At 40.9% G+C, this 27,864-nt stretch overlaps 3 protein-coding genes across 7 annotated transcripts in view; 2 read left to right on the top strand and 1 right to left on the bottom strand.

The window, feature by feature from the left end:
* The window catches only part of igf2bp2a (insulin-like growth factor 2 mRNA binding protein 2a), a 40,229-nt gene extending 28,355 nt beyond the window's left edge, over positions 1 to 11,874 (top strand). For 3 of the 5 annotated variants that reach the window (XM_088314998.1, XM_088315002.1, XM_088315001.1), the window contains 10 exons: positions 457 to 591; positions 1,653 to 1,775; positions 2,982 to 3,117; positions 4,765 to 4,902; positions 6,810 to 6,878; positions 9,157 to 9,273; positions 9,364 to 9,438; positions 10,458 to 10,589; positions 10,675 to 10,788; positions 10,955 to 11,874. In XM_088314998.1, the coding sequence (XP_088171124.1) occupies positions 457 to 591; positions 1,653 to 1,775; positions 2,982 to 3,117; positions 4,765 to 4,902; positions 6,810 to 6,878; positions 9,157 to 9,273; positions 9,364 to 9,438; positions 10,458 to 10,589; positions 10,675 to 10,788; positions 10,955 to 11,053 (1,138 nt within the window). In that variant the 3' untranslated portion in view covers positions 11,054 to 11,874. The remainder of the gene's footprint in view (positions 1 to 456; positions 592 to 1,652; positions 1,776 to 2,981; positions 3,118 to 4,764; positions 4,903 to 6,809; positions 6,879 to 9,156; positions 9,274 to 9,363; positions 9,439 to 10,457; positions 10,590 to 10,674; positions 10,789 to 10,954) is intronic. The other 2 variants (XM_088314999.1, XM_088315000.1) reach the window with 2 other exon arrangements.
* A 4,744-nt stretch (positions 11,875 to 16,618) lies between these two features.
* tmem41aa (transmembrane protein 41aa) lies at positions 16,619 to 19,253 on the bottom strand. The gene is made up of 5 exons (XM_088315003.1): positions 18,973 to 19,253; positions 18,344 to 18,494; positions 18,104 to 18,265; positions 17,620 to 17,758; positions 16,619 to 17,394 (listed from the first exon to the last, which is right to left on the bottom strand). The coding sequence occupies exons 1-5, from the start codon at positions 19,158 to 19,160 to the stop codon at positions 17,177 to 17,179; spliced, it is 858 nt and encodes a 285-aa protein (XP_088171129.1). The 5' UTR covers positions 19,161 to 19,253; the 3' UTR covers positions 16,619 to 17,176.
* A 551-nt stretch (positions 19,254 to 19,804) lies between these two features.
* Positions 19,805 to 26,834, top strand: ehhadh (enoyl-CoA, hydratase/3-hydroxyacyl CoA dehydrogenase). The gene is made up of 7 exons (XM_088314692.1): positions 19,805 to 20,082; positions 20,230 to 20,333; positions 20,566 to 20,735; positions 21,294 to 21,405; positions 22,150 to 22,254; positions 24,187 to 24,528; positions 25,303 to 26,834. Exons 1-7 carry the CDS (start codon positions 20,009 to 20,011, stop codon positions 26,541 to 26,543), a joined length of 2,148 nt encoding a protein of 715 aa, XP_088170818.1. The 5' UTR covers positions 19,805 to 20,008; the 3' UTR covers positions 26,544 to 26,834.
* Positions 26,835 to 27,864: the final 1,030 nt, after the last annotated feature.

Here is a 27,864-nt window from a genome sequence, read left to right as displayed (position 1 = left end):
GTGCAAAGACTCATTGTGTGCATGTTTTCAAAAAAAGCAATTGAAAGATGTAGTAGTGGTGCTCCCATTGATCGGCGAATAATTGTGACAAATTTGGGGGGGGGAAGTATGTTTGTTGATCAACGTCTTTCATCGTTCATCCTAGAGATCAGCCTGTGTGTATTTGGGCATTTTGTGCACAGCTAATTTGTAAAAAAAAAAAAAAAAAAAAAAAAGGCCTGTTTCTGCTTAATTAAGGGATAAAATTTGGATGTTTAATGTTTTTTTTTCTACAAAACGAATTTATCAATTCAAAGCCCAAAAATAAATTCCCAAAAAATAATTGACAGGTTGATAGCTGTTTTTAAAAAAAATCACACCGAATCCGTGTGATTAGTTTCCGACTGCACTTTTTGCATACGTCAGTAAAATACAGTACATACATGTTACCAAACTCCACTCTTGTCTCGCTTTCAGAGTGGACATCCACCGAAAGGAGAACGCAGGCGCGGCCGAGAAGCCGATCACCATCCACTCATCCCCAGAGGGCTGCTCCTCGGCGTGCCGCATGATCCTGGACATCATGCAGAAGGAGGCCAACGAGACCAAGACGTGAGTTCACGTTAACATTACGTCCCGCAGGGGATTAGCCATAAACGTCGACGTCCGATAATCTTATCCTTTAACGTGCCAGCACACCTTTTAATCTCAGCGTGCGTTCTCCCAGCTTTGGACCACTAACACAGTAAATACACAACACGCCCACAGAGGCTGAAACGTGACGGCAGCTTAGCATTAGAGAAAGACGGACAACATTTCTAATTGACTCTGACTTTTATCATCACCTTTCTTGGGTGCTCTCTTGTCACATCTCGGCATATCCTTGCACACTTCTCCGCTTGTTTTCTACTGTATGCTTTTCAATTAGAATGTAGAGGCGCCAGTCTTTTTCATCAGTCACGCTTTGTTCTTTTCTGGGAATAATGATGTCGTTTATTACTCATTTAAGTATTCTGACACGCTTGTTTAGCTTGTTGGGAGCTTGAGAGCAGATGTTTTCGAGGAAGCTCCTCATATGGAATGTGATCATGAAAACATTGCTTAATTAATGGCTGGTTGTCATAAATACGAGGAAGACGTTCATGCTTGCTCTGGATTTTTAGGCTAGACTTAGATGGCGTGATTATTCATAATATAAAATTAACACCCAAATTTTAATTAAATGGGAAAAATAATCAAGGCTTGTTGGTATTGAGTGAAAAGTCAAATTTTAATGTCATTGGAAAATTCAGTACAGTGTTCCCTCGCTTCTTTGTGGTTTTGTTATTGCGGCTTCACTCTGGATCGTGCTTTTCATTGCCGTTTGATATCACTATTTTATTTTTTTATTTTATTTGTATTACCAGCAAAAAAAAAATTGATTTTTTTTTGTTTTATTATAATTTTCTTTTACAAAAAACAAGACCATGAACATTCCAACTCGTTGCCCCCAAAATCCCCGTTTTTTAATTTTATGAATATATAAACATGCTGAAAAGCGCATCATAATTCTGAATAAACAGGAGGAAAAAAAGCAACCGTTTCTTCGCCATCATAATAAATCAGTTCCATCCAATTGATTTTGCTTAACACACTCTACATACGTGTGTGTGTGTGTGTGTTTCTTTGTGCAGTCCGGAGGAGATCCCTCTAAAATTGCTGGCCCACAACAGCCTGGTGGGTCGCCTCATTGGGAAGGAGGGCCGCAACCTGAAGAAGATCGAGGAGGAGACCGGGACCAAGATAACCATCTCCTCGTAAGTCGCCTCCATTCCTCTCCTTGTCTGATCACGCAAGATTTGTCAGTGTGGCTGTGGGGATTTTTACTCTAAAAACACCAAACAACTCACATAAGAGAAACAAAAATGACAACAAATTCAACACGGGTAGCCAAACCAAATTGTGTATAATGCAGTTCCCACACACAAAGTTAATTAAGGTTAGGGTTCGATTTTGAGCTTGTGGAGGCGCGTTGAACTTTTATTGCTGTGCTACTGTGTCATGAAGAAAGAAAACTAAACTAATTTAGTACTAACTGGTACGTCTCAATAAATTCAATTATCTTGAAAAACACAATTTACTTTAGTAATGCTATTACAGATTAATTCTGAATTTTATAATAATGTGTTCAATATTCGAGTTTCACATTTTTTATTGAACTACTGCAATAAATCTTTTCTGAAAAATTCAAATATATTGAGATCCACTTATATTTGTTCTAGTCAAAAGTAATCCCATAATGGTTTACTGCTTCATGTTGGTAAATTTGAACTGGTTTAATGTTTTATTATTTGCAGGTCAAATCTGGAGTAAAAGTGAAATTTTCATTGATTGTAAAAAATTCTGTTAATTGAGACAAAAAGCTATTCAAAATGTAAAAAAAAATATAACGCGTGTCCTCATTAGGGTTGCAAATGAGCACATATAGACTAACAACCAGTCATATTCACACTCTGGAAAACAAACCAAACGTGCATGTTTTGGAATTTGGAAGGAATCTGGCCTACATGGAGACTCGAACCCAGAACTACTTAACCTTGAGTCAAATATGTTAACCACTACCCGCCACCCGCCCCAAAAATATAATAATCTATAAACTATATACACAACTCGTTCTATGTTTCAGTGTACTTGCCTGCTAAAAGATAACCAACAATTCGCTTGAATTCAATATTTAACTTGGGCATGAAATTATGAATAATTTCGGTGTATGCTCTAATTGCACATGATGCTTCAGACTTAATGAACATGTACTAAAAAGCATGGTGTTGTTTATCAGCACAAATGTTTATGCGCGTTTTGAAAGGCCCATACTTCATTAACTCCGGAGCCAGATACACTAGAATCCAATTAAAATCCACCCCACCCCACTTTGTGATAAGCAAAATATGGCTTATTTTCTTTCTTTGCACACTGGCTTGACACAGCTGCTTGCGTGTGTGCGTGTGCGTGCGATGGTCTAGGTTACAAGACTTAACCATTTACAACCCAGAAAGGACCATCACGGTGAAGGGCATCTTGGAAGCGCTTTGTAAAGCCGAGGCGGAAATCATGAAGAAACTGAGGGAGGCCTACGAGAATGACGTCGCTGCTATAAATGTGAGTGTGCGCCAACCCATCATCAGCGTGCGTGTGTGTCTTACATACGATCTGAAAGGCAGCGTAAGCTTAGTAATTAGCAGCTGCTGGTAAACAGAGAGCGTCACACGATCGCTTCACAGTCGAGCCTCTGACTCACGCCCGCTGAGCACGTGTGAGCCGTCCCCGTAACGCTGCTCCTTCCCAGCATCTATCTGATCCTCCAATGACATCATCAGTCAGCTCTGGCTGCACCCTTAGGGTGCAACAACAGTGTTTGTTTACTACTTTGACACACATTGCTAAATTTATTTCTTGCGTGCTGATAACCAAAATGAGAAATTAACAGGAATATTCAGCAAGTTTAGGCATCCGCACCAAAGTTTATTATTACCCGAAGAGAAGAACAATATACTGGGGGTTTCTAACAACATGCAAGGAAGTCATTTGCATCACAAGAAGGCAAATATTTATTCTTCCAATTTATGTACACGTTTAGGTAGAAATGACACCCGAGCGTAAACCAAGGAACTGTAATCCTAAACACAACATGGGCAGTCAGGGGAAGCAAAGCATCATGTCTATCATGAAAAGAAAAAAAAATATTTCTCTGTTTGGTGCTACGTATTGATTTTCTTTTTTCAATTCAATAAAGATATCATCGTCAAAATTGCGGTTTTTGCATATTTCCGGTTCAAAATATCTGAGCAATACTCTTGGTGTGGCAGAGCGCAGGAGATTCACCTCAAATTGCGCAATCACTCACTAAAAGCAGAGGTAGCACAGTTTACCACACCTTCTATTGATAAAATTGTTACACTCCGACAGAGAAGGCTATCGGCAAGTTTCCAAACACTTTTAATTGGTCCGATTAACGTATTTAGTATGTTTATTTATTTTTATTGATCGCATAAAAGTGCTATTAGGAAAGCACAGGCAGTTGCCTGGTGCTTCAAGATTTCTGCATCTCATTAAAAAAAATTATTTACTGGTGACCAGTTTAAGGTGTATGCCGCTCTCTTGCCCAAAGTCAATTCACTCACAACTCAAATGAAAACAAGCGCTAAAGTAAATAGATCAGTGTCCACTAAGGTGTGATCGCCATCTAGTGCCACTCTGATGGTATTACACTAGACTGTCACGTCCTGCCTTGCCGCCCCTTACCTAACCTTCCTCAAATGAATTGAGGAACTGTCCCTTCGTAATACAAATATGACACTCTTTCATGATTAAATGCTGTAAGTTGTCTCAGGATCACTTCGTAAGAGTGCAAAAAGGGATTTATTACAGCAGCAGTATGTTAGAAACAAGCTGCTATAAAATCAAGTTGCAGGACAGAACATTTATAATGTACACATGAACACAACAACAATGAATTGCTGCTGTTGCCGTGGCAACCCCTGAGCACACATTATATCCATTCATCCACTCGATACTGTGAAGATGATGTCCTCGGTAAATTCTTGAGTGTACTGGAGCCCATTCCAGTTGATTTCAGGCAAGAGGCGGTTAACAGACGACCAACAAACATTCATTATCACATTTACACTTGGGTGAAGAGCACCCGCAAATAACAAATGAATTCTCTTTTAATGCACTTGTTGTCGCAGTGTTTTGAAATCAAGTTTCACTCACTCCATTCAATGTGACCGCGTTGTTTCGTCCCAGCAACAGGCCAACCTTATCCCTGGCTTGAACCTCAACGCTCTGGGAATCTTCTCCTCCGGTCTACCGGTGCTGCCCCCAGGTGCTGGATCTCGCGGCTCAGCCCCACCTGTGGCACAAGCAGGATACAACCCATTCTTAGTAAGTCTCTCACGCTCTCTCTCTCTCTGACTCTCTCTCTCTGAAGATGCTAGGGGGGGGGGGTGTCTGATCAAAGGTGGTGAACCTACCACACAGCATAATTTGTGCAGGGTAGGACTGTCATCATCACAAGACTTTTGGTCAAACTCTGACTAAATGAGGAGCACATTTATACAAGTTTCATTTTTTTATGGCGAGTCATCAAACTTAGCCATCATTCTCTCTCAGCACACAATAACAAAAACATGTCATGTTTTCCATTTGTCCTGGCCACGTGGTTTACATTTGGGGGCAAGCAATTTGCTTTGTAAGGGCTCCGTTGACCACTTCAGCACAAAATGGCAGACCCCCCCCTTGTCCTTTCAAGTCGAGTTTCTTGAGACTTTTTTTTGTGGGTCTCCTTTTGACAGACATGTCGACCAGAGTTCACGTTGCCAAGTGAATCTGGCTTTGGGGACGTTTCAAAGCAAAAAAAGACAACGTTTCTGTGTATTTTCAAGCATGGGCTCTTGAGACATTTTTGTGGGTCGACTCATCATGACACGCTCCTACCAAATTTCATGTCGCCAAGCAAAATAGTCTTCTGGGGCGGAATTTGCCAAAAATGTATGGCAAGAGTGCTACTGAGCCTGTTCTTTTTTTTTTTTTTTGGTAGATCACACCCTTCACTTAATCACAACTAAATATACTTTTCACCAGATATTCTCCAGATTTTCACCAAAATATGGGGAATTTGTGAGCACGCTCGTAAAATGAGGCAGACTCAAATGTCGTTGTTTTTGTTTATATGCCCTCTTTGCTGGTGAACAGTCCAGGGTGTACTCTGCCTCTCACGCAAAGCCAGCTCACCCACCACCCTGATGAGAAGCTCAACAAAAAAATGGATGGTGTGATCATACAATGAGAACAACATTAATGGGACCCAAAGACACAATAATTCATAGAAGGAATCCAATTTATATATTTGTGTGTGAACTGAATGTATGCTTTGGTGAACAAGCATTCACGCCGAAAATACATTACCAGGTGTGAATCTAGATCCAGCCAAGACGTACCAACACAGTAATTGGTGTTGCTATAAAAAGTCTACACACCCATAATTTTTCTTTTAAATTCAGAATTCCGTGGCCCCTTGCTTGAAATTTTAGGGACACACGCAAATCAAAATTCGACTAGTGAGTAAATACCCACTTTTCCAATACTTTTCACTACATTACTGATAAATGGGCTGATGTGTGGCGCAGAAGCAACAAAAAATATTCTAGAATTTAAAAAAACAAATGTAATCACTTCAAAATTTTTGTTGAAAATGCCACAATTTTGGTGCAGTCTGGAGCCCTGCAATTGAATTTTGAAAAACATTTTAAGAATGTCAGGGCAATCCAGTTCTTCCTTCCGCCATGTTGTTTTGTGGTTCATTAAAAAAAAAAAATCTCCTTTTCATTGCAACGAGTTGGTATGTGCGCAAGGGTCAGTTGCCAGGTGTGCAGGTGTGGGTTGCTGACTGTAAAAATCACGTTTGGTCACATCGCTCAAGATGCGGCAGGCCTAAGAATAACTTTGATTGTCGCTGTTGGTTCCTAAAGAACCTAGTGCCAACCTCGTGCACCGGACAACCCTGACAGGCACTGTGATGAAAGGATCGTGTTGAATCACACCCCACCTCAATACTCTCCAGAGATGAGTCATTGTGCGTGTGAAATAAGTTCTACACTCATTGCCGACATCCCAAGCAAAGCATCATGAGACCGAACGGGCCAGAATGTATCGGTGGGCTTCACGGAGCGTGATTCACTGCGACTTCATGCTTCGAAATTTCCCCCCGGGTGGAAGCCTGCGTGAGTGTGTCTGGGAATGTGTGCGTACGAGCACCACCCTGATCCGCCTGCTTGTCACTTCACTTGCAGAGTCACTCTCCACATCTCAGTGGCCTGTACGGGGTTCCTCCAGCAAGTGCCATCCCCCACCAGCACTCAGTATGTCCTCCAAAAAGCTGCACCACACTGACTGTTGCCATGGCGACACCTGGCCACAACACTGGGTAGTTTGCAGTGATGTCGAAGTGTACTGCATCAGGAATGAGATGTGTTCCTAATACTGCGTTCCTTATATAATGTCCATGGGAATTTATTATATTAATTGCTGAGGGTATCAATTAGGGGGAAGAGTTAGGCCAAATTACTTTTTATTTTTAGAGTAATATGACATATTTTACGGATTTTTCCCCACAAATAAATGAACTCTAACTATTGAACTTCACTATTAATTTGAGCTTTACATTTCCCAAACAGTGTGTGTTCTGGTAAGGGCATCCACTATTGCAAAGAGGCCTTTTTTAAATTTAAATATTAAATAATTATCAAATCATGAATTCTTTTTCATATGTATATATATATATATATATATATATTTATTAATTTATTTCACACAAATAAATAATCCTTTATAAAAATTACAAATAATCAGTTTGATTTATTTATTTATTTTTTCATTAAATTCCACTATAAACTTGTGTTTGCCATGCCATCACTGTAGCGGTTATTTTTTTTTTTTTTTATGTTTGATCATGTCTACTCCAACTCCTGGTCAATCAGTCATAGTAAAGGTAACAATGGTCACCTATAATTCTATTTCGGAGTGGATTAGACGTTGGTTATCAGGAGTGCGGTTTTTAAAACAGTGGGGGCCAGTGTTCCCAAAATACTGTATTTTGCTCCCATCATTTAGCTATGTAAAAGGCGGAAACTATTGGGAACAGATCTCGGTATGATGCTGTGTTGTTGTACACCACTGGAAACCTCAACGATGAGCGCATTGTTGAATTAACACACCTCTGTTCAGTCACAATCTGACAAATGAGTTCTTGTTTTGATGTTGACATGCAAGCGTACCTAATGTTGTGGCCCATGAGTGGAATTATTTAGAAGTGTTGATGAAATGAAAACAAGAGTGCATGTCTTCTTTTGCTGTGAGGTAAAATTGTCACTTTGCGAGTGTTTCTTTGGAAGGAGAAAACTTAACTCCTTGAATTGGTTTCAAGAGAAAAATAGCAAAGACAGAGCAAAATCCAAAACAGTCCCTCATCAGCATCGCAGCATCACCACCACCAGAACACCACAAATATGTCTGGATTGAGAGTTCCAGCCCAGAGTTGAGCTCGGGCTCATTAAATCCACTCAATAAACCGCAAGTACACAAATACCCGAGGCCAGATGGCAAAAAGCTCAACTTTTAACCGAGTCTTGTATGACTGGTGTCGGGTCAAAACATCCAGCAGCGTTACACTTGATGGACACCTTGGCTTCTCGTAAAGCTCATTTTAGGACATGGCGGAGCGGGCAAACCTTTGTGATTAGATTTTATATTTGTAATTAATTACAAGTAATGAATTTTAATTAACCAATTCAATTCAAGACAATCACATAAAAATGAACATGTTAAATGTGTGCAATAGTTTAAAAATCTCTAATAAAATATTATATTTTTATATTTTGTTTTTAAAAGTAATTCACGTACGCGATGGTGCCTTGAGAGTTTTTTGAGCTGGCGCCGAGTTGCAAGCGGGCATTTGACGTCCGAGAGCGCTTCACATCTTTACCACTAGATGGCGCAAGCAACATCGAGCTATCAGCAATTCAATGATGTTGCTGAGGATGTTATTTCTTTCAATTTGATTAAATTGTACGGATCAGCGGTTCGGATAATGGATTGATGGATGAAAAGTTTGGCTATTGGGGCGTGTTTACGAATTGTAATCTCACTGAATTAAACTAAATTGATGTATTGAGATACATAAATAGTTTTTTTTTACTGGTGAGATACACACCTCTAATATTAAGAAATTATTAAATGCGATAAAGAAAAAAAAATAATAATAATTAACCAATTTTGCAAAAATAAATCAAGTGTTATAACTTTGCCCTCCACTGTTATGTAGTCTTATTGAAAATGTTTTCATTCTAATGATTCTTTGTTGTTTGGCCAGAAGAAATCACACAGTTTTATTGCCTTTACATTTCTATTATAAGTGAAACTCAAAAGTTCTCCTGAAAGCTACTTCTTACATGAGTTTTGTCTTCTTGTGGAAATTTTGACAGTTTTTGGCTGTCTTGCCTCCAGACTCCGCTCATGTGGCGTTAAGTTCACGCTCTGTCATCTTTTCTTGTCTGCTTCCCAGAGAAGTTAAAGAAAAAAAAAATTGATTTTCAGTTCTTGTGTGCGTGTGTGTAAAAGTGTCTTTGTTTCCGTCCACAGGCTCCAGAACAGGAGGTTGTCTACCTCTTTATTCCAACTCAGGCAGTGGGAGCTCTTATCGGCAAGAAGGGCCAGCACATCAAGCAGCTCGCCCACTTTGCTGGAGCCTCCATCAAGGTGCGGAAAACAAGACATTTCGCCATTTTACCTTAAAAAAGGTTTGAATGAAACACAAGCACCAAATTCTCCTCTCTGGTTTGTCTGCAGATCGCCCCGGCTGACAGCCCCGATGTCACAGAAAGAATGGTGATTATTACCGGGACGCCAGAGGCTCAGTTTAAGGTAAAAAACAACAAAAAAAAAAAACACACCACCATTGTGTTAGAATTTGGTCTGACGCACAAATATATTCATAGCTTGTCGCAAATTTATTCATAAGAAAATATCTCGAGAAAAGTTCATGTTGGCTACGGTTTCTTTGTGGGTTTCAAGACTGTGTGAACAGAGCCCAGTTTTTATCATGTGTCAGGCGCAAACCCCGTATGTCCATATATGGTCAATTTAATATTTTCCTAAATGAAAATTGAGCGGTTCCCACACAGTATGTCATTTTCATGCATTATTAACCAATTTAAAGTGTTGAAAATAGCTTTTGAATAAATCTCAACTCTCTTGGACATGTGAACAGTCTGAGCCCGAGTTATGCAATATAATGTCACGTCAAGATAGGAAATCTGCATGTTTTTTTTTGTGGGGGGGGGGGGAATATCAAATGAATATAGTTAATTTGGAAGCATTTGTTGTATAGGCCTGTTCTATAATGCGTTGACGCAAAAAGAACCGTCCCACCACAAATTTCAGTGCAGGTTAATTTCCAACACTTACACTGCTTACTCAGCTCATCACGTTATTTGTTACATGACCTTTGTTTACACTAGGGAAGTAAACAGCTGTGTTTCTGAGTGAGCGCAGACTTTGATGGGTATGGATGGCGCTAGTGATGTGTCCGTACCATTTCAATTAATGATACCGTAATAAATTAAATTAAATTAAATTAAATTAAATTAAATTAAATTAAATTAAATTAAATTAAATTAAATTAAATTAAATTAAATTAAATTAAATACATAAATAGATAAATACATAAATTAAAAAAAAACGTTTTTTAGAGCCTATTAAATAAGCAATTGAACATGATTTTGGGTTGGTGCTGTGTCGATGTTGGTTTTAAGTTCGATTTCTCCAAAAGTCATTTTGGAGATGTGAGTATTCCTCCCCAATAAGCAAAGCTATGTAAATGCCTTCAAATAGCCTAAATATATGAACACGGAATATATCTCACGCCCACCTCTGATGTCCAGGCCCAGGGTCGGATATTTGGTAAGCTGAAAGAGGAGAACTTCTTCTCCGGGAAGGAGGAAGTCAAACTGGAGACGCACATCAAGGTTCCTTCTACTGCTGCCGGAAGGGTCATCGGGAAAGGTGGCAAGACGGTGAGTTGACTGGCGCTTCCGTCCATCTATCCATGTTCTATCTGACTTTGGGACAAAAATGATGGACTCACTGCTGTGATTTCAGGTGAATGAGCTTCAGAACCTTACAAGCGCTGAGGTCATCGTACCGCGGGACCAAACTCCAGACGAGAACGACGAAGTGTTTGTGAAGATCAGTGGGCATTTTTTCGCCAGTCAGGTAAACCAACACACTATCTATTCATTTTATTTTCCAATGATCTGTAAATTTTAGTAGTAGTTCTTATAATTGTTCAGCAGCATTTCAACTTTCACTTTTTAAATGTGGCTTATGGCCGTCACGGCATTGGCCTGACCTGACCTGTACACGCTGCTCTTTTGAACAGACTGCACAGAGGAAAATCCGGGAGATCATTCAGCAGGTCAAACAGCAGGAACACAAACACCAGCGAGGCGCCGCCACTTCACCGCAACACTCCAAGTGACCAGCGGGCGCCGGCCAATGAATGTAGCCCTCCCCAAAACGGACAGAGACCTCTAGTCAGACAACGGCCGCGGCCCGAGAGGGAACGCGCAGGGCAGACCAGCAGCGGCGGGATCAAAAAAAAAAAATAAAACAACCAAAGAACTTCATCGAGGAGGGGAAGCGAGCGAGAGCCAAAGGCGGTGAGCGACGTTCGTGTGCACTGCCAGCCGTGCGACAGCACACACAGCAGGATACTGATATTGCGAAAACAGCAAAACAACGAAAAAAAAAAAAAAAATGGCGGGGAAGCATCGTCTTCACGAGGTAAAACAGGAACTAGCACGTCACTCTGCGTATTTGTTCTTTAGTTGGATTAACATTCAGTAGGCCTAACACGGATAAAGCGACTGTATTAACGACACAATTAAATCAAGATGGAGATGAACTATCCTTAGCAGTATTAACACAGGGTAGACGACTTTATTGACATTTACAACAGCAACCACACTGAGCAGTTCCCCTACTTAAAAAAAAAAGAAAAAGTACAAGCCCCATTTGGAAATATGGTGAATGTTTTTTGTAACAAGCCTCTGTGTGTGTGTGTGTGTGTGTGTGTGTGTGTGCCAATGCTTCTCATCAATCTTTTGTTTCCCTTTTTTTATCACTCTCTCATCAGTCAAATATGTTATTTTAGGAGGATAAAGAGATCTGAACGTGTGAAATCCCCTCCTCGCCTGTTAAATGCATTTCAATGAAGTAGAATTTCAGTCGTGACTGTAGTTCAATTCAAAAAGTGAAGCTTGGATATCATAATTTCATTAAACACCGGGAAAAAAATCAGATGGCCAACTTCATTTGTGTTTTTTCTTTTTTGAGATAGCTGCACTCTATAATCATCAAAATGATTAAAAAAAAAATCAATACAACATACAAGTTTCACTTTTTAATCGAACTACTAAAATAAATGAAGCATTCGCCGATTTTTCTAATTGATTGAGATGCACCTGTAAGCAAGCGCATGGGGTTAATTCATGACTACCTTGGTGGTCCTATTCATAAATACTGTAACCACTTTTAAAGAGCGAAACAAACAAATGGACTTCAAAATATTGTTAGTCCTACTACTCTGTAGAACCTTTTCATGTGATGTCACGTCCGCTACCCGTGTTCGCTAATAGAATAAATAAATAACAACGTGAATCTCCTTGATTGGCTATAAGGGAGAAAAAAAATGAATGTTGCACTGAACAAACATGATGCTGCTTCACAGGTGTTTTAAAAGAGGCTCAAATTCTTAAACCGTTATTTTGTGCGTGGGCGTGTCTGATGACAGCTGTGAATGTATCAAACGCAGCCTTTTTTTTAATGTTTTTTTTTTTTTTACTTTTATTCTAAACAAAGACAACAAAGCAGCCCTCGCCTTGTTTAGCAGACCAGACACAGTGACCTTGAGTTTTATTTCCTATGCTGGTCGTGCGGGTCCCTCTAAAGCCTTATTTTATCAATATTCATCGCAAAGGTTATTGCCACACCTTCCTCCGTGTGTGTGTGTGTGCGCGTGTGTAAAAATATATATATATATTTATATATATATATATAAAAAGAGAGTAATATTTATGAATCTATGTTTTCCTATTTTGTGATGAGAGCTATTGATATGAAACAAAAGAAAGTGAAAAGTCCTTTTTTTTTTTTTGTCCTGAGTGGGACACTGCCATATTGTTTTGAAGGGAAGTGTTTATTTTCTTGAAAATGAATATAAAGAGAAAAAGATGAAAAAAAATATGTGGGAGAACAGTAAAAGTGAACCGCCGCAGGATGTAAACAGTGCGCATGTCAGTATTGTGATCTACCTCAGGCTTCAGGGTACCTCAGTCCAATCTTACATTTCCCCCTCACCCCTTGCCCCCCTTTTTTTGACATTTTATATGCCTTGTTAACTGATCATTTTTTTATCCTTTTTTTTTTTTAAATGAATTTACAAAACAAAAACAACAAAAAAAATGAAGGAAAAGATTGGGCCGTCTCACGTAAAGTGTAGTCTGTGTCATGCGACCTCTTTGCCGAGACGTGAGTTCTGAAATGGTTTGTAGAAACGAAGAATGGAATTGGAGTTTTGAATCGCCAAGCCATCGCTAAAAAAATAAAAAAAATGGAAGAAAGCAAATCTGATGATAGAAACCAAGTGTACCTCCCAAAAATGAAACAAAATGTTGTGGAAATTTGTGTTGGGGTTGATTATATTATGCTTCTTGTACCGTTGGAAAGCTTGTTGCAATCCCCTTGAAATGACATTTGTGATATGAGTAGCACATCCATTTTTTTTTTTTATCGTGCTTGTCCTCATGTGAGTCATAGTTACATCCCAGTTGACGTTGGGAAAGAGGCAAGGAACTACCTGGACTGGTCACCAAAATCGTTTTGATGAATAGATGACGTATTCTGCTATTTTTTGTTTCTGGCATTTCAATAATATGACACGAGCATAAAAGTTCTCGCTGCTCCTCATTTGATCAACACGACGGTGGCAAAAACTTTGCATGCTGGTTTGCGCTTGCTTAACTCATTGAAAGGGAATTTAACAGACTTTCCAAAGATAAAAGAAGCATTGTTACAACGCCCATTTTCTCAATTCTTGTTTCATCTTTTCTTCCCTTCCCTCTAACTGTACCTCCAAGGGGGGAAAAAAAACAAATTCACCTGTGAAAAATTTTACAATACACCAACCGTCTAATTATCCGTTGGTGGTTTCTCTTCTTTTTTTTTTTTTTTTTTACGACAAAAAGACAGAGCTGCAAAAATACACCTACTCTTGAATATGGTGTACAAAAAAAATCTGTAGAATGTAGACTTTTAGCTGGTGACACTAGTGGATGTGAGACGATAGAAGTGTGGAAGATCGTCTCACGCCAACTAATATCCTGTTTCCTCATGTGACCCGAGCGTCACCGCCGTTCGCCCTCATCCTTTTTATTTTGATTTTTTTTTTTTATTTTCTGCTGTGTACATTTGACAATTACCTCTCTGAATTAAAGGCTGACTTTTTTTTTTTAGTTCCTTCCAGCGATTGTTGGGCGGTCAGCTACCGTCACGGCGTCCCGGTGAACACACACAGTAACAGTAACCTCACGCAATGCCTGAGGCTGCTCCGAGCCAGCCTCGCTGCCTCCTTCTCCCGATCTTAGCTGGGGAACTTAGCACTCCCGCTCAAGGGCGCTCTGCTAGTCGACCTTTTTTTTTTTTTTTTGGGACGTTGCAGAGGACCGTCTGTTTATCTGCCATCTCTCTTTGGGGCTCTTTAATTGCTGCGTTCCCACTCCGTGGTTGGACGTTCTTCCTTTTGCAAGGATTGTGCAGTTTTCTAAGGTTTTCGGGGGTGTTGCTTAGACTTTTAATATTCAGTACCTGAAAACCACACTTAACACACGTCACTGAGGATGTATTATTAGCGTTGTTTAGTCATATCACAATGGTGGTTGGATAGTTGTCGTCTTTTTTTTTCCTTCTTCTTCTAGGTTTTTGTCTTCTGTCGATCCGGTTTTCTCGTCACCGACACTGTTTTGATGATGATTCTTAGCTTGAAGTTTCATTTGGGTCAGACTGCTGCCAAGATTTGGCTATGCCACCGTGGGTTTCAACTACACAAGTCCACGTTCAAGTCAAAAACGGCATTTCGTTGAGCGCAGACCTCCGCCAAGGTCAAAACAATAACTGGTGAGATTTATGAAGACATTTTTTTTAATGCATTGTATGCTTCTGCAAAAAAAATCAGACGGTTTCTTTCAACATATGGAAAGCTTGGGCCACTCTGAACAGAGAGAGTAAGATTTAAAATGGAGAGAATCAAGTTGAAGTATTATGACAATAATGTCTATAAAAGGAGTAATAGGGCTACACTAAAAAAATAAATACATTTAAGAGAAAAAACAGTTAAATGCTTTGAAAAATATTTTTATAAGGGGCACACTGAAAAGTCTGCATTAAAATAGTATGACAAGAACACAATTAAAAAAGACGAAAATATTACGAGACAAGGACAATTCAATCTCGACGTGTAGCGATTAATTGATTAATTTAAATCAATGTCAGCTTCTCAACAGTAAATACTCTCACATTTCTGTAGTCTTCCATGAAAGCAGACCAATTATCTTTTTGTTTCATTTAAATTTTGGAAAATAATGGTCTACATTTTCTGACTCGTTAGGGACCAATACAGGAACTGAATTATAATCAATTTGTTCATTTTCTGTCTCCTCAATTTGATATCATGTCCTGTTTTTGAATAAAAGGGATGGAACTAAATTTTTAAAACATGATTTATCAGTTAATCAAAAAAAAAAATACGCGATATAAGACAGACACAAGATATATTAATCGATCACTAAAATAATTTTTAGTTGCAAAGATAATTAAATCACATGTAAATCTAAATTGTACTAGGATTATTTTTATTTTTTTTTGCTGTATCATTCTTTTTCCAATTGTAATTCTTTCTCTTCAGCATGGCCTTAATGGTTCTTAAATTAGTTTTTTGTGTAATCCTTTTAACTGACAAAGACTGCATTAACTTTCTTGGCGGAGGTAATGAGGAAACAAAAGGAGATTAGCAAGAGGATCCAGGTGTGTAAGAATAGAACATTAGAACATTAGGACGCGCAGGGCAAAGGGCATTTGGACGAGTACAAGTGCAGCAGCGTTTTGTTCAAAGACGTTTGGATGCCAGACGCCTCATACAGCACTAAACTTCGACGAGTGGTTTTACACGTCTCGCCATTTGGGAGATTCCTCGTGTGCGCGTGTGTGTACCCGTGGATGTGTGTGTTCGACAAGTGAAACCCCTCCAATGTCCCACGGGCCGAAAGGTCCCAAACACGTCAAAAGGTCACAGATGATGTGCGCCGGACTGACATGGGATCCGCGCTTTTGTGGCGGACCCGTGCCTTGCGGTCCCCGAGCGTACTGTTGTTTGACTTGTGAGTGAACTGTATTGCTGAGCAAATCTGGATCTGAGCAATAAACACAATTTGAAAGACGCTCCCTTGTCACTGCTTTTTTTCTTTCTTCTTCCCAACAGTGGGTCAATAATTGTGTCTTTGGAGTCCACTCGTCGTCATGAAAATGTAGCAGTGTAATAAACATATACCGCCCAAACACTTGTATACATACCAGTCTGTTACAAATTTACAGAGTTGGTCATTCCGGATGCCCGTTTTGCTGTCGAATGATGGGACACGTTGATAAACTGATTGTCCCTAAACGGGTTGGTCCAAATAACTTGGCGACGGCCAGATTGATGATGGGAATCACTCAAAATTCAATCTGTGACTGCTCCAATATGATCTGCTCAGGAAAGGCGGGATATTGAGTACCGTACTTTGAGGAGATTGAGCGAAAGAGTCAAACAAATAAATCACAATAATAAAGACATTGTACAACTCACAATCACAATCGAAAGTGGGCATTATAAGGTTATAATGGTTTGTGCAAGATAATGACAATAAATGTCTTGACATTGTCGGAAAGTGCAGTCCCCATTTCAACAAGGAAAATGCTGTAATATTGTGAAGGGAAAAAATATGACTAGTCACAAAACGAAGTTTTCTCTTGTTGTGAAATGGCATAACATTATCAAGTAGATACGTCTCACCGTGTCAATCCAAACCGAGCATATCTTGTGTGGGTGTACCTAATATTGTGGCCTTGTTTAGTCTTGATCAAAACCCTTTCTTGGCCATCTCTTGCAGCTTTCATCATGAACCGGGACTCGTATGAATAAATGAAAGGCTTTCTGCTGCTTGGGTGAAGTATACATTCAGTAAAAACAAAGTATAACATTCATTGATTTTTTTACATTTGCAGCACTTATAGTCAGGTGGCGGAGGTGAGCTAAAACTTACCCCACCTTTGATTGTTCAACATGACTTTTAAGCTGTATTTTAAATATACAAATGCTATTTTGTATTGGTTCCAAATAAAGTGTTTGCTTTTATGCCTGTGTTCTTAAAGCAGGCGAGTTTCAATAGTGATGTGAGGTAGATGTTTACAACAGTCGAAAGTTGTCTCTCTTCGTATATACCCTTGTATAGACCAAGTTAACCGACAGTCGGGTCCAGTAGTCCAAATGAACAACCCATGCAGTTTTTCAGTGTACTTTCTTGTTGTCTGAGAGTCCGTTGTGCTCATGCGTCGCTTTGAGGTGCCGCTGGCCGTAGCGGCGGATGAGAGCGCCGGGCAGCAGCGCTGCGCACGCCGTGGCCAAAAGCTGGGCGAGACGTTGCCAGGAGAACAAGTGGTCCAGGGATGACACTTCCGCCAACATGACGCCCGTCTGCACGCAGATGAAGTTGTAGGGCAGCAGACCTAAGACACAGGTTGGCAGGCTACGCTCAAACAAAGGTAGTTCAAATTGTCAGTCTCGGTTTTTTTTCTCCTTTTGGAGCAGTTTAAGTCAGAGAATTGGTGGTTCTTTATAAGAAAGATATTTTTGAAATATTAAACAACCAAGCCGATTGAGATGCGATCGTATCGTAAGCACCACATAGTTCTATGTGATGTCATCTCGGTCGTCTATCAGCTGCAGCTTACCAATAAAGACCGAACAGAAGAAGAATGTGATGGGGATGTTGACAACGGGAGCGGACATGTTGAGGAACCAGTTGGGCGTCATGGGGAAGAACCTCAAGAAGAGAAGGAAGAAGAACAGGCAGTCCTTGTTGTCCTCCACCTGGGAAGGAAAGACGCAGCAACGTCAGACATAAGAAGTCAAGAAGACATACTGGACAAGTTTTATTCAATCTTGGACTCACTTGGAAGTGAAAACATTCAAATCTTAAATCATCTTTCACCATAGAAATTAATTGAAATTAGCCTCTTTTCTGAAGAAATCTTCACTATCTGCCAAACTGCTGCTTTTTATGAAGTCAGTTGAGTTGACTTGACTTTACTGCAACCATACTGCGCTTGTAACTAGATTTATTGTTTGGGTGAAGGAAGTCTCTATCGGACAAAAAAAAAAAAACTTGAACAATGGGTCACTTGTTTATGTATGTGTTTGTGCTTATGGCTTCACCTTCTTCTGGAGCATGGCCACCTTATCAGGGAAGAGGTTGACAATGTAGTGCTTCCCAAAGGCTTGAGACAGGAGGTAGCAAGCAGTGGAGCCCACCGTGGTGAGCAAACAGGCCAGCAGCAGACCCCAGGGCAGGCCGAATATGGCTCCCGCTAAGATGTTCTACACGAAGCAAAAAGGCTCAGAATTGTCCTCCAGCATCACAATGACATGCCACATGCATTTGTGTTCTGATCTTACCAGGAAGGAGGATCCGGGGATGGCGAAGGACTGCTTGTAGAGGTAAGCGCTGCAAAAGAGCAAAAGCACGTAGGATGTGTGCTCTGTCTTGTAGAACTGAAGAAGCTCGGACAGCTCTCGCAGGTCCTCCAAGTTGGACGGAAACTTCAACCTGATACAAAAAAAAAGTATTGTTATCCAGCTTCTGCCAAGCTTGCTGGTGAGCTGATCATTTGACAGTAGGATGGGAGTTGATCATTGCACATTTCACACAGGAGGTAACTTGACTTGCTTCACAATAGTTACAAAACAATATTTTAAAGCAACATTTAAAGGCAAATACAAAACATAAAATCACAAGACTTCTGAAATAAAAGGGCACTCCACGGTATTCTGGTTAATTCATCGTTCTTTAAACTAGATTTCAATGGTAGTTTTAACACAGGTTTATCTTGATTTGGCATTTGATAAAGGGGGGAGGGGGTAAAGATTATTATTACATTATTATGACCAGTTCATTACATAAAGATCCGGCTTCATGTAGCGCTATCAGATAACTCAGGCTTCGAAGTTGCGTAACACAAAATGATGGTTAGCTTAGCATCTCCCACATGATCATATCTCTTTTAAAGCAATAGAATTCCTCCAACCGGCTTCTTGTGTCATCGGTGGTCTCGGGGGGCACTTTAAAACCTTCTTCTGTTTCGGCGGCAGCATGTTGGGTCTCGGCTACGGTCAGAGCGGGTCTCGGCGGTCCCGGGGGCAAGTATAGAGTCAGTGAATAAAGGTACACGGTTGCAACGACGACCACAGAGAAAAGTCCGATGAGTGAGCGCATATTCGCCACTCGTGTTTTTTTATTTGCTTGATTTTTGACAGCTAAAACAGCCGGGTCACGTGACACGGGAGAACCTGACAAGCAGCGCCTACTTTGTGACGTCACTTCCCCCCACAACGGTCGTTCACGGTCGTCATTTGACCCTAAAATTGTAAAACAAATAAACATGTTTAAAATAAAAAAAAAATGCCTTTGATTATTTGAATGAAATTTTGAGCGGGTGGTCAAAAGTGTTGTATTATTGCAGCAACATAAAATATTAAGTGAAATTATGCGTATGTCACGTGACAAACACGTGCCAATTTCGGAGCGTCACTTTCACCCAACAACGTTCACCAGCGGTTATTAGATTTGAGCCAGAAATCGTAACATTATTTGTTAGTTGTCATATCCGAGTGGTCAATTCATCTAGGGGAATATGTCATATACAGCATAATGTAACAAGAAACATTTGGACAGCATATACAGATGAGGGCAGCCCAAACGTTGACATCACTTCCTTAACATTCGTGGCCAGAGTTTGAATATTTCAGTGTAAAATATCCATTAACGTAAATTGCTATGAAATATTGACGACGACGACAGGTTCGTATTTTTAATAAATAAATGCAGCACATACTCGTATTTTTCCTTCAGGCCGTGTAGGGGGAGCCAATGCACACAAACGCCCCGAATTGTGTTTTATTTTAAGTGAGCGAATGAAAATGCAGTTGTGTCTGTGTGGACGCTGTCATGGCCACAAGGCGAAGGAAGTGTGCTAAAGTTAATCTACTTCGGCCAACAAAAACATCGAAGGTTCAAAGTTCACTGGACGCAATAAAACAAAGTGCGATTACTCGTCAGGGAAAATGGCTCGATATTCTCGTGTTTCGGGAACTGTTGGCTTGATTACGCTTCAGAATCCTCCTGTTAATGCACTAAGGTAAATTGTGCATCATTTCAGTTTTTTTTTCTTGACAGCCACAGCATATATATTTTTCTAAATCTACACAATCTAATGAGCCTTCACTTGGTCACTCACACCTGAAGGTTAACTCATTCTTTCTTAAGTGTGCATTGTCTTATACAGCGCAGTTGTACGTCAGGGAATCGTGGACTCAGTGAAGAGAGCACTCGATGATCCTGCGGTGAAGTCTGTTGTCGTATGTGGCCAGAATGGAGTGTTTTGTGGGGGTAAGTAAAGTACAGCGTAGACCACAATGGTTTGTATACAAATGGTTGAGTTTCTGGCATTGCCTACTCGCCCATCAAATTACAAATTACACAACCAAGAAAATCTTTTATAAGACCGAAGGGCCTTTGCGTCACATTAAATTGAACTACTGATACAATTTGACAATCTCACATTGCAGAATACAAACTTTTAATATTGCATGAACAAAACACTATGTGTCTTTATCAACAGGAGCAGACATCAAAGAGTTTGGGACCTCAATGACTGGTCCTCCACTGGTGCCAATGATCCACGCCATAGAGGCAGCAGACAAGCCAGTGGTGGCGGCCATAGAGGGGGTTGCCCTGGGCGGAGGCCTGGAGTTGGCGCTTGGTTGTCATTATCGAATAGCTCACTCCAAGGTTAGTTTGATATTCAAATCTAAGTTAATAAATAACATTGGCAGGGCTCGCAAAGTACTTCACTTGGTTAAAATACAGAATCACAAACACTTTTCAGTCAATACAAAAACATGTCGTATTGAAATGCCCGCCTAAACAAATGTAGTTGTGTGCTGTCTTCCCGAATGCCTAAGCTAGGATTGTTTGTGAAGATGCTGCGCTTTTGCAATTGCTGGGTGCATGGTCCACTTTTATATTGAAAAAGCAAAAAGTAACAATGTTCCCTTGACCAATTAATGCAGATTAAAGTGGATAGTGCCACCTTTGTATTTCTTGAAATAAAGGCCTTCGCTCAAATAGACATCTATTCTTAAAAACTTAAACGTCCCAGTAACTCATTGAAGAAATGTTGCCCTGCAATTTGCACTTAGGATCAGACTCATCTTTATTGGCAAATTATGTAAAAACATGCAAGAATTTAACTCCAGTACTTTGAGACACTTTGGTATTTCAGTACCAAGCAACTATAACAAATTAGTGTTGCTCTTCATTCATTTTCATCTCTGGGCTCAATTTTAGGCTAAAGTCGGACTTCCTGAGGTGACTCTGGGTCTGCTACCTGCTGCAGGTGGCACCCAACGTTTGCCAAGGCTCACTGGACTACCCGCAGCTATAGATCTCATCACCACTGGTAACCACAACCACACCTTTTAATTGCTGTGCCTAAATGCTGCTCGTCTTTTAACTGGAGCTCAGAAGACGGATCACATAATCTCAATCTTGGCCTCTCTTCACTGGCCTTGCAGAACTGCGACGTAGTGTGTTTTTATTTATCCAATTTCGTATTATTTTCCATTTCAATATTTATTCTTTTATTTATCTAATTTATATATTTCATTAAATTATTGTTGTATTGCACATTGTTCAATGACAATAAAGGGATTTCTGATTTTAATTCTGATTCTGAAAATCATGTAACTGTAGTTTCCTCAAATTGCCAGCAGAGGTCAGCCTTTATCGTGATTTTCAATGTGTATTATTGATTAATTGTTTTTGAACCACTTGAGCAATTTAGTTCTAGTTTGAGATACTCAATACAAAATAATACTTATATTTTACGTAGCACTTTCTGCATGAGGAGTGTGGCTGAGGTCAAGCTTTTTCTAGCTGGCTTTGGGCAAGAGGCCGGGTACATCCTTGAGTAGTTGCAAGCCAATCACAAGGCATATACATAAAAACAACCGTTCACAGTCACACTCACATTCACACCTATGGATAGTTAAGAGCCTTCAAAGAACCTAATATGCAAATTTTTCTCAATGAAGTAGGAATCTGGAGAATAGAACATCTGGAAGACTGCTTCTTTTTCTCAGCCAGTGATTTTTCTTTTTTTCCACAATCATGTTGACTCACTGACTGTCATATTGTCTCACAGGTCGTCACATCACCGCTGCCGAAGCGCTGAAACTCTCAATAGTGGATCAGCTTACTGATGTCAGCGCCGTGGATGCAGCTGTCAAGTTTGCCAAGAGTATTGCAGGTGAGACAAAAAGCAAACTGCAGACAGATTGCCATCCACTCGCATGACATCTCCTCTCTGGTGGGACGGGGCATTTTCTTCAAAATACATTCCATTGGTGGAGAATTTGACATCTACAATTGTCGGCAAAGTGAAGGGGATGAGATGACTCAGCTGCAGCCATAAATGTTTGATGGTCGTACTCTGATGTCTCCACAGGCTTTGCTCTATTATTCAGAAGGGGCAAAAGGGACAAACATTCTCAGGATATTCATAGGCAGTCATTTTCAGTTAGTTTTAATTAGTTAAATATCAGCATTAGGACTCATGAATAAATAAGAGTTTGCTCTGTTCTCCACACACATAATAATTGAGAAATGCTTTGTTTTGACAAGAAAGAACCATTGCTATTGAGATGGACAGTCAAGCTAGGATAGCCCACTTCATGCTAACCTAACTCACTTTACAATGTTATTGTTGGTAGTCATATTTGATTTTGTTATAAATTATTAAGAGCGAACTTTAAACATTTCCCCCTCATCTGCATTACGTCAGCCAACATGACGTCAGGCGTAGTTCTTAAATCAAAATGAGGACGCAAGCGAGTCAGTCATAAAAATACAGAAAAGCAGACCAAGAATGGGAGTCGATCAAACCGAAAAAAAATTCGGACGGATTCTCCCATCTTGATTTAATAGGCGGCATTAACATTGCGAAGCCGCCATACAGCGAGTGAGCCAACCAGTGGGGCGCATCCATGTGTCAAAGTCCAAGAGTGTTCAGTTGAATGCTTGCACGTGTTCCTTACACAGCCGACACATGCGCACTCTGACAGGATTAAGTATATTAGTGCTGCGGTTTTGACATCTGCCCTTCACATCTGTCAAGACAACCCCCTCGCCACACAACAACTCCATTGAAACAGTGCTGGCATTTACAGATTAAAGTCTGAGTGAGGTGAGGTACAGTCCCCTTGTGGTCAAATTCCACTGCCACAACCCCTAAATGTTGAATTTAACTGTGGGCAAGACATTTACAATATTGCCTGAAATGACATCCTTTCATTCATTCTTGATTCACTGAGAGTGATTTGATTGGCTGATTGGGGCACATTGGTGACAGTGGATTGGTGAGCGACCGTTTAATCTTTGCCATGGTGACCCATTTTCTGGAGCTCAGTGTAATTCAGCGATGCTGTGAAAGATTCTAACTGCTGTCTTGTGTAATCATGTCAGGAAAGACGGGAATGCGAAATTGAGTCCATTTCTTTTTCCCTTTTTCCCGAAATTTCTATCAATGCCCACACCAGAACTCTTTATAATATTGAGTCCTCCTATGGCATCTCACGAAAATTGTTCATCCAAATTATAAGACTACTTGTGAGTACACACTGTGAATCCCAATTGAAGAAGGCGGAGAATGAGAAATGTGGTCATTCTGACAAGTAAAGAAATGAGGGGGAAAATCGTCTTGTAAATCTGACTTGCCGTAGAGAAGTGTGTTGTTAACAACTGCTACATTTAAAAAAAAAAAAAATCACCAAGTATACAAAATGAAGCTTCAAATCGGTTACAAAAAAATTATATATATATATATACATATATATATATATATATATATATTTATTTTTTTTTTTTTTAATTTTTGTCATGTGTTGTCATATGTGCACTGCTGTTTTTCTTTTAATCTGAATCTGCATTTGTGCCTTTTGTACGTCCTTTAAGCTGCTGTCATGCCCTTTTAAATAAATTACTTCTTAAGGACAAGTAAAGTCTTTTTAATTAAATTGAAAAAATTCAAGAAATAAATCACTGTGAATGTAATAAAATATTTTTAAATGTAAACCTACTTTTAGATGATAATGATAGTATGGCTTAAAGAAAATGCTTGTGATGGACTTTTTGGAATTTTTCACAGTGAAGTGTGCCTGAATCAGCTTTTTTTCACCTTCAGAACAGTCTCTGGACGCCCGCCGAATCAGCACCCGCCCGTGCCCTTGCCCTCCCGAATTGGATGCCCTATTTGAGGCAGCGATGCAGAAGGTTCGCCAGAGCGCCCGTGGAGCCATCGCGCCAGTGGCTTGCGTCCAGGCGCTGCAGGCGGCCGCCACCCTGCCCTACGCCCGGGGCATGGAGCGGGAAAAGGAGCTGATGGCCACGCTGCTCGCTTCTGGCCAGGCTCGAGCTCTGCAGTACAGTTTCTTTGCTCAGAGAGCTGTGACCAAGTGGAGCATGCCTGGTGGTGTACGTTGGGACGGCAGCAAGCCCAGGCCAATCCGTAAAACGGCAGTCATCGGTAAGGCTGGACCACTAATACACTTGACATGGAATAACCATGACGATTACAAATGAACTATGGCCATGAACCCTGACCTTTCATATTAATTTTGTATGACTCCATTCCATGACGAAATCATATTCAAGCCGTCCTTTTAAAAATCAGACAGTAGCTGGCCTGAAACAGAAAGAAAGTGGCATAGCCTGAGACTTGAAACTTCTGAAGTTTTTTTCTATTCTATTCACCTCACTAAACTTTGTCTAATGCCTATGAAAAACATAAAAATAAATAATTCCACTGGTTAGTTAGCTTTCGCACTGGAAACGATGCAAAGTAGTTCTTTGTGAGCCGTTCATAACTATGGAATATCATAGGTTGATAATATTGTGAAACCAGTGATCCTTATGCATTGTAAAAAGGACTAAATATAGGAAACACATGCTATCATTAATTTACTCTGCTCCTATAACTTATCTCTGTCCATTGCAATATTCTCATTGGCGATACGAAGCCTTTTCAGTCCAACTAGTCGTCAAAGTCTCCTCCCTGCAGGGAGATTTGCTTGTTGAGCATTCTAGATATGTGAGTCTTTAAAATTGCAGGCTTGGAAGCAACCGCACAGTCCGCTCCAAGGCAAAAAAAAGCATTGTGGTGCTGTAAATATCACACAAAAGGAGGTTCGTATGTGATGGACTCGATTGAAAAGGGCAGCCACTTAAAGTAGACCAAACCAACTTTGTACTACAGAAGTCCCTTAAATCGTCTTGTATTTGACATCTTTGCTTTTCTTAGGTCTTGGTACAATGGGGAGAGGCATAACAGTCTCCCTCGCTCAGGCGGGCTTATCTGTGGTTGCCGTGGAGGCCCAGGAGAAGCCACTGAAGGAAGCAAAGCAGGCCATATTAGGCATGCTACAGCGGGGAGCCAAGAGACGTGGTGTGGAGGTGGCCTCTGCACTTGACCTCATCACCTACAGCCAAAACCTCCAGGCAGTAGCGGATGTCGACCTCGTCATCGAGGCTGTGTTTGAAGACATGGCCCTAAAGAAGCAACTCTTCCAGCAGCTGTCTGCCATCTGTAAGCCAGAAGCCTTCCTGTGCACCAACACGTCCGCATTAGACATTGACCTCCTGGCCTCGCAGAGCCGCCACCCAGAGCACGTGGTCGGGATGCATTTCTTTGCCCCAGCGCATGTCATGAAGCTGCTGGAGGTGGTGTATGGGTCACGCTCCTCTCCTGAAGCTGTGGCCACCGCCATGAATCTGGGCAAACAAATGGGAAAAGTGGGCGTGGCTGTCGGTAACTGCCACGGATTTGTAGGGAACCGAATGCTGAAGCCGTACAAGGAACAAGGTCTCTTCTTGTTGGAAGAGGGAGCCACTCCTGAGTTGGTAGATGGAGCGCTGGAGGAGTTCGGTTTCCCCATGGGGCTCTTTCGAATGTCCGACCTCTCCGGGATTGACGTCGGCTGGAGGGTGAGGAAGGCACAAGGCCTGGTGCAGCCTGGCACTGCAGTTCGAGTCCGGCAAGGCCACAGGTACAGCCCCCTCGGAGATCTTCTCTATGAGCAAGGACGGTTTGGACAAAAAACTGGCAGTGGGTGGTACCGCTATGACAACAGTCGTGAAGCCAGGCCTGACCCATGGCTGCACAGATTTCTGGAGGACTATCGAGCCCAACATGGCCTGCCTGCACGCCGCATAGATCGCCAGGAGGTGCTGGAGCGCTGTCTCTATCCCCTAATCAACGAGGGCTTCCGCATCCTTGACGAAGGAATAGCGGCTGGTCCCGAAGACATCGACGTCATCTATTCGCTCGGTTACGGCTGGCCCAAGCACCGCGGCGGTCCAATGTTCTACGCGAGTATGGTGGGTCTGACCAAGGTTCTGGCTAGGCTGGAGCACTACCAGCAGGCCCACCCCGACGTGGCTTACCTGCAGCCGTGCAGTCTTCTGCGCAGGCTGGTGGCCAGCGGCAGCCCGCCTGTCCACAAGTGGAAAGAAATCATCAAGAAGACTCAGAGCCATCTTTAAATTTGCAAGATGTTTTAATTGCCCTTTAAAAGGCATTACAACCTAATTTCTGCCTGATTTCATTTTCAAAGTATGCTTACATATTGCGAATCATGGGCAATTTGAGGTGATGTTTGAATGATTGCATGGCCTTGCGTATTTACTGCAAAGCACACAGGGTGTTGGTGGTAAAGCATTTATTGTGGGATGCTTTAATTTGCAATCATGTAAACTGGTGGTTCAAAACAAATGTTAATAGATTTCTGTATAGGTTCAAATAACTAAATAATGAGACTAAGTGCAGGATCCAAACGGCTAAAAAGTTTGATTTTTCTCAATAATTTTGGAAGTTCCCTCTTACAGGAAAGGAAATCCCAGCAACCTATTAGCACCATCTTTTAGAGGAAAAAAATACACTACTGAGACTACAGCACCTAGTTTTAGACAAATGGAAGAAATTCAGTCTAGTTTTCCTTAATCCGCTATGAATAAAATTTAAATGTTCCACTGAAAAAAAAGCCACAAACATGGCTACAGTTCAAGATTTGTTGGCCCAGAAGACCGTTTTTGTTTCTTCATCCCATTTATTACTTTGGGTACCTTTTTCTTGAATCCTACCCCCCCCTCCCTAAATCATGAGGTTTTAGGGCCTTTGCATGCATTATAGCTTTGTAAACGGTGTTTATTGGACTTATATCTCATTGAGGATGAAGGCGGGCATCTAAATCCGACGATTACACTGCAAAGATTACAATGTGACTTGTGCAGTTGGCACACCATAAGCCTCATCTGACTGGCTCAGCGGTGGATGCCGATTGTGCGCCGTGTTGGGGATGAAAGAGAGCAGCACAAAGAGGCGGACATCCGGCCAAGTTCAGGCGCAGCTCGTGTGAGTCTGAGTTGATTTCAAATTGTCAAACTCACGCACACTCAAGAAGAAAAATGCAGCACAACTATGGCCTGTAATGACCCCTCAAGATACAATCTGCAGATTAATCTTGAATTGCCCAGGCTGCTTAACATCTGTAAACATTTCTCAGATTCCCTAACGCTCTCCAAAAATCACTTTATCTTGAATGTACATCTGATGCTGTCGTCCGGTTTATACGTTTGTATTTTGCACGCCTGCACCATCAAAGTTGATGAAAATAGTTTGTCATCTGGAAAACATCTGGATTTCTATGCTCTTTTGGCGTTCCCCTTTCCCTTCCGAGCCTGGGCTGTTGGGGAATAAGCCCAGCTTGCCTAGTTGCAACACCCTTGCTCCATCCCTTGTTGCCATGGTAATGAAGATCCACCCTCACAAAAAAAAAAATCACTCAGAAAAAGTCACTCTTTTGCC

Source organism: Idiotropiscis lumnitzeri, chromosome 14 (genome assembly GCF_059441095.1).
Source record: "Idiotropiscis lumnitzeri isolate Australia: NSW breed Sydney's pygmy pipehorse chromosome 14, RoL_Ilum_1.0, whole genome shotgun sequence".
NCBI classification, from domain to species: Eukaryota; Metazoa; Chordata; class Actinopteri; order Syngnathiformes; family Syngnathidae; genus Idiotropiscis; species Idiotropiscis lumnitzeri.
This window is presented reverse-complemented; position numbering and strand designations above follow the sequence as displayed.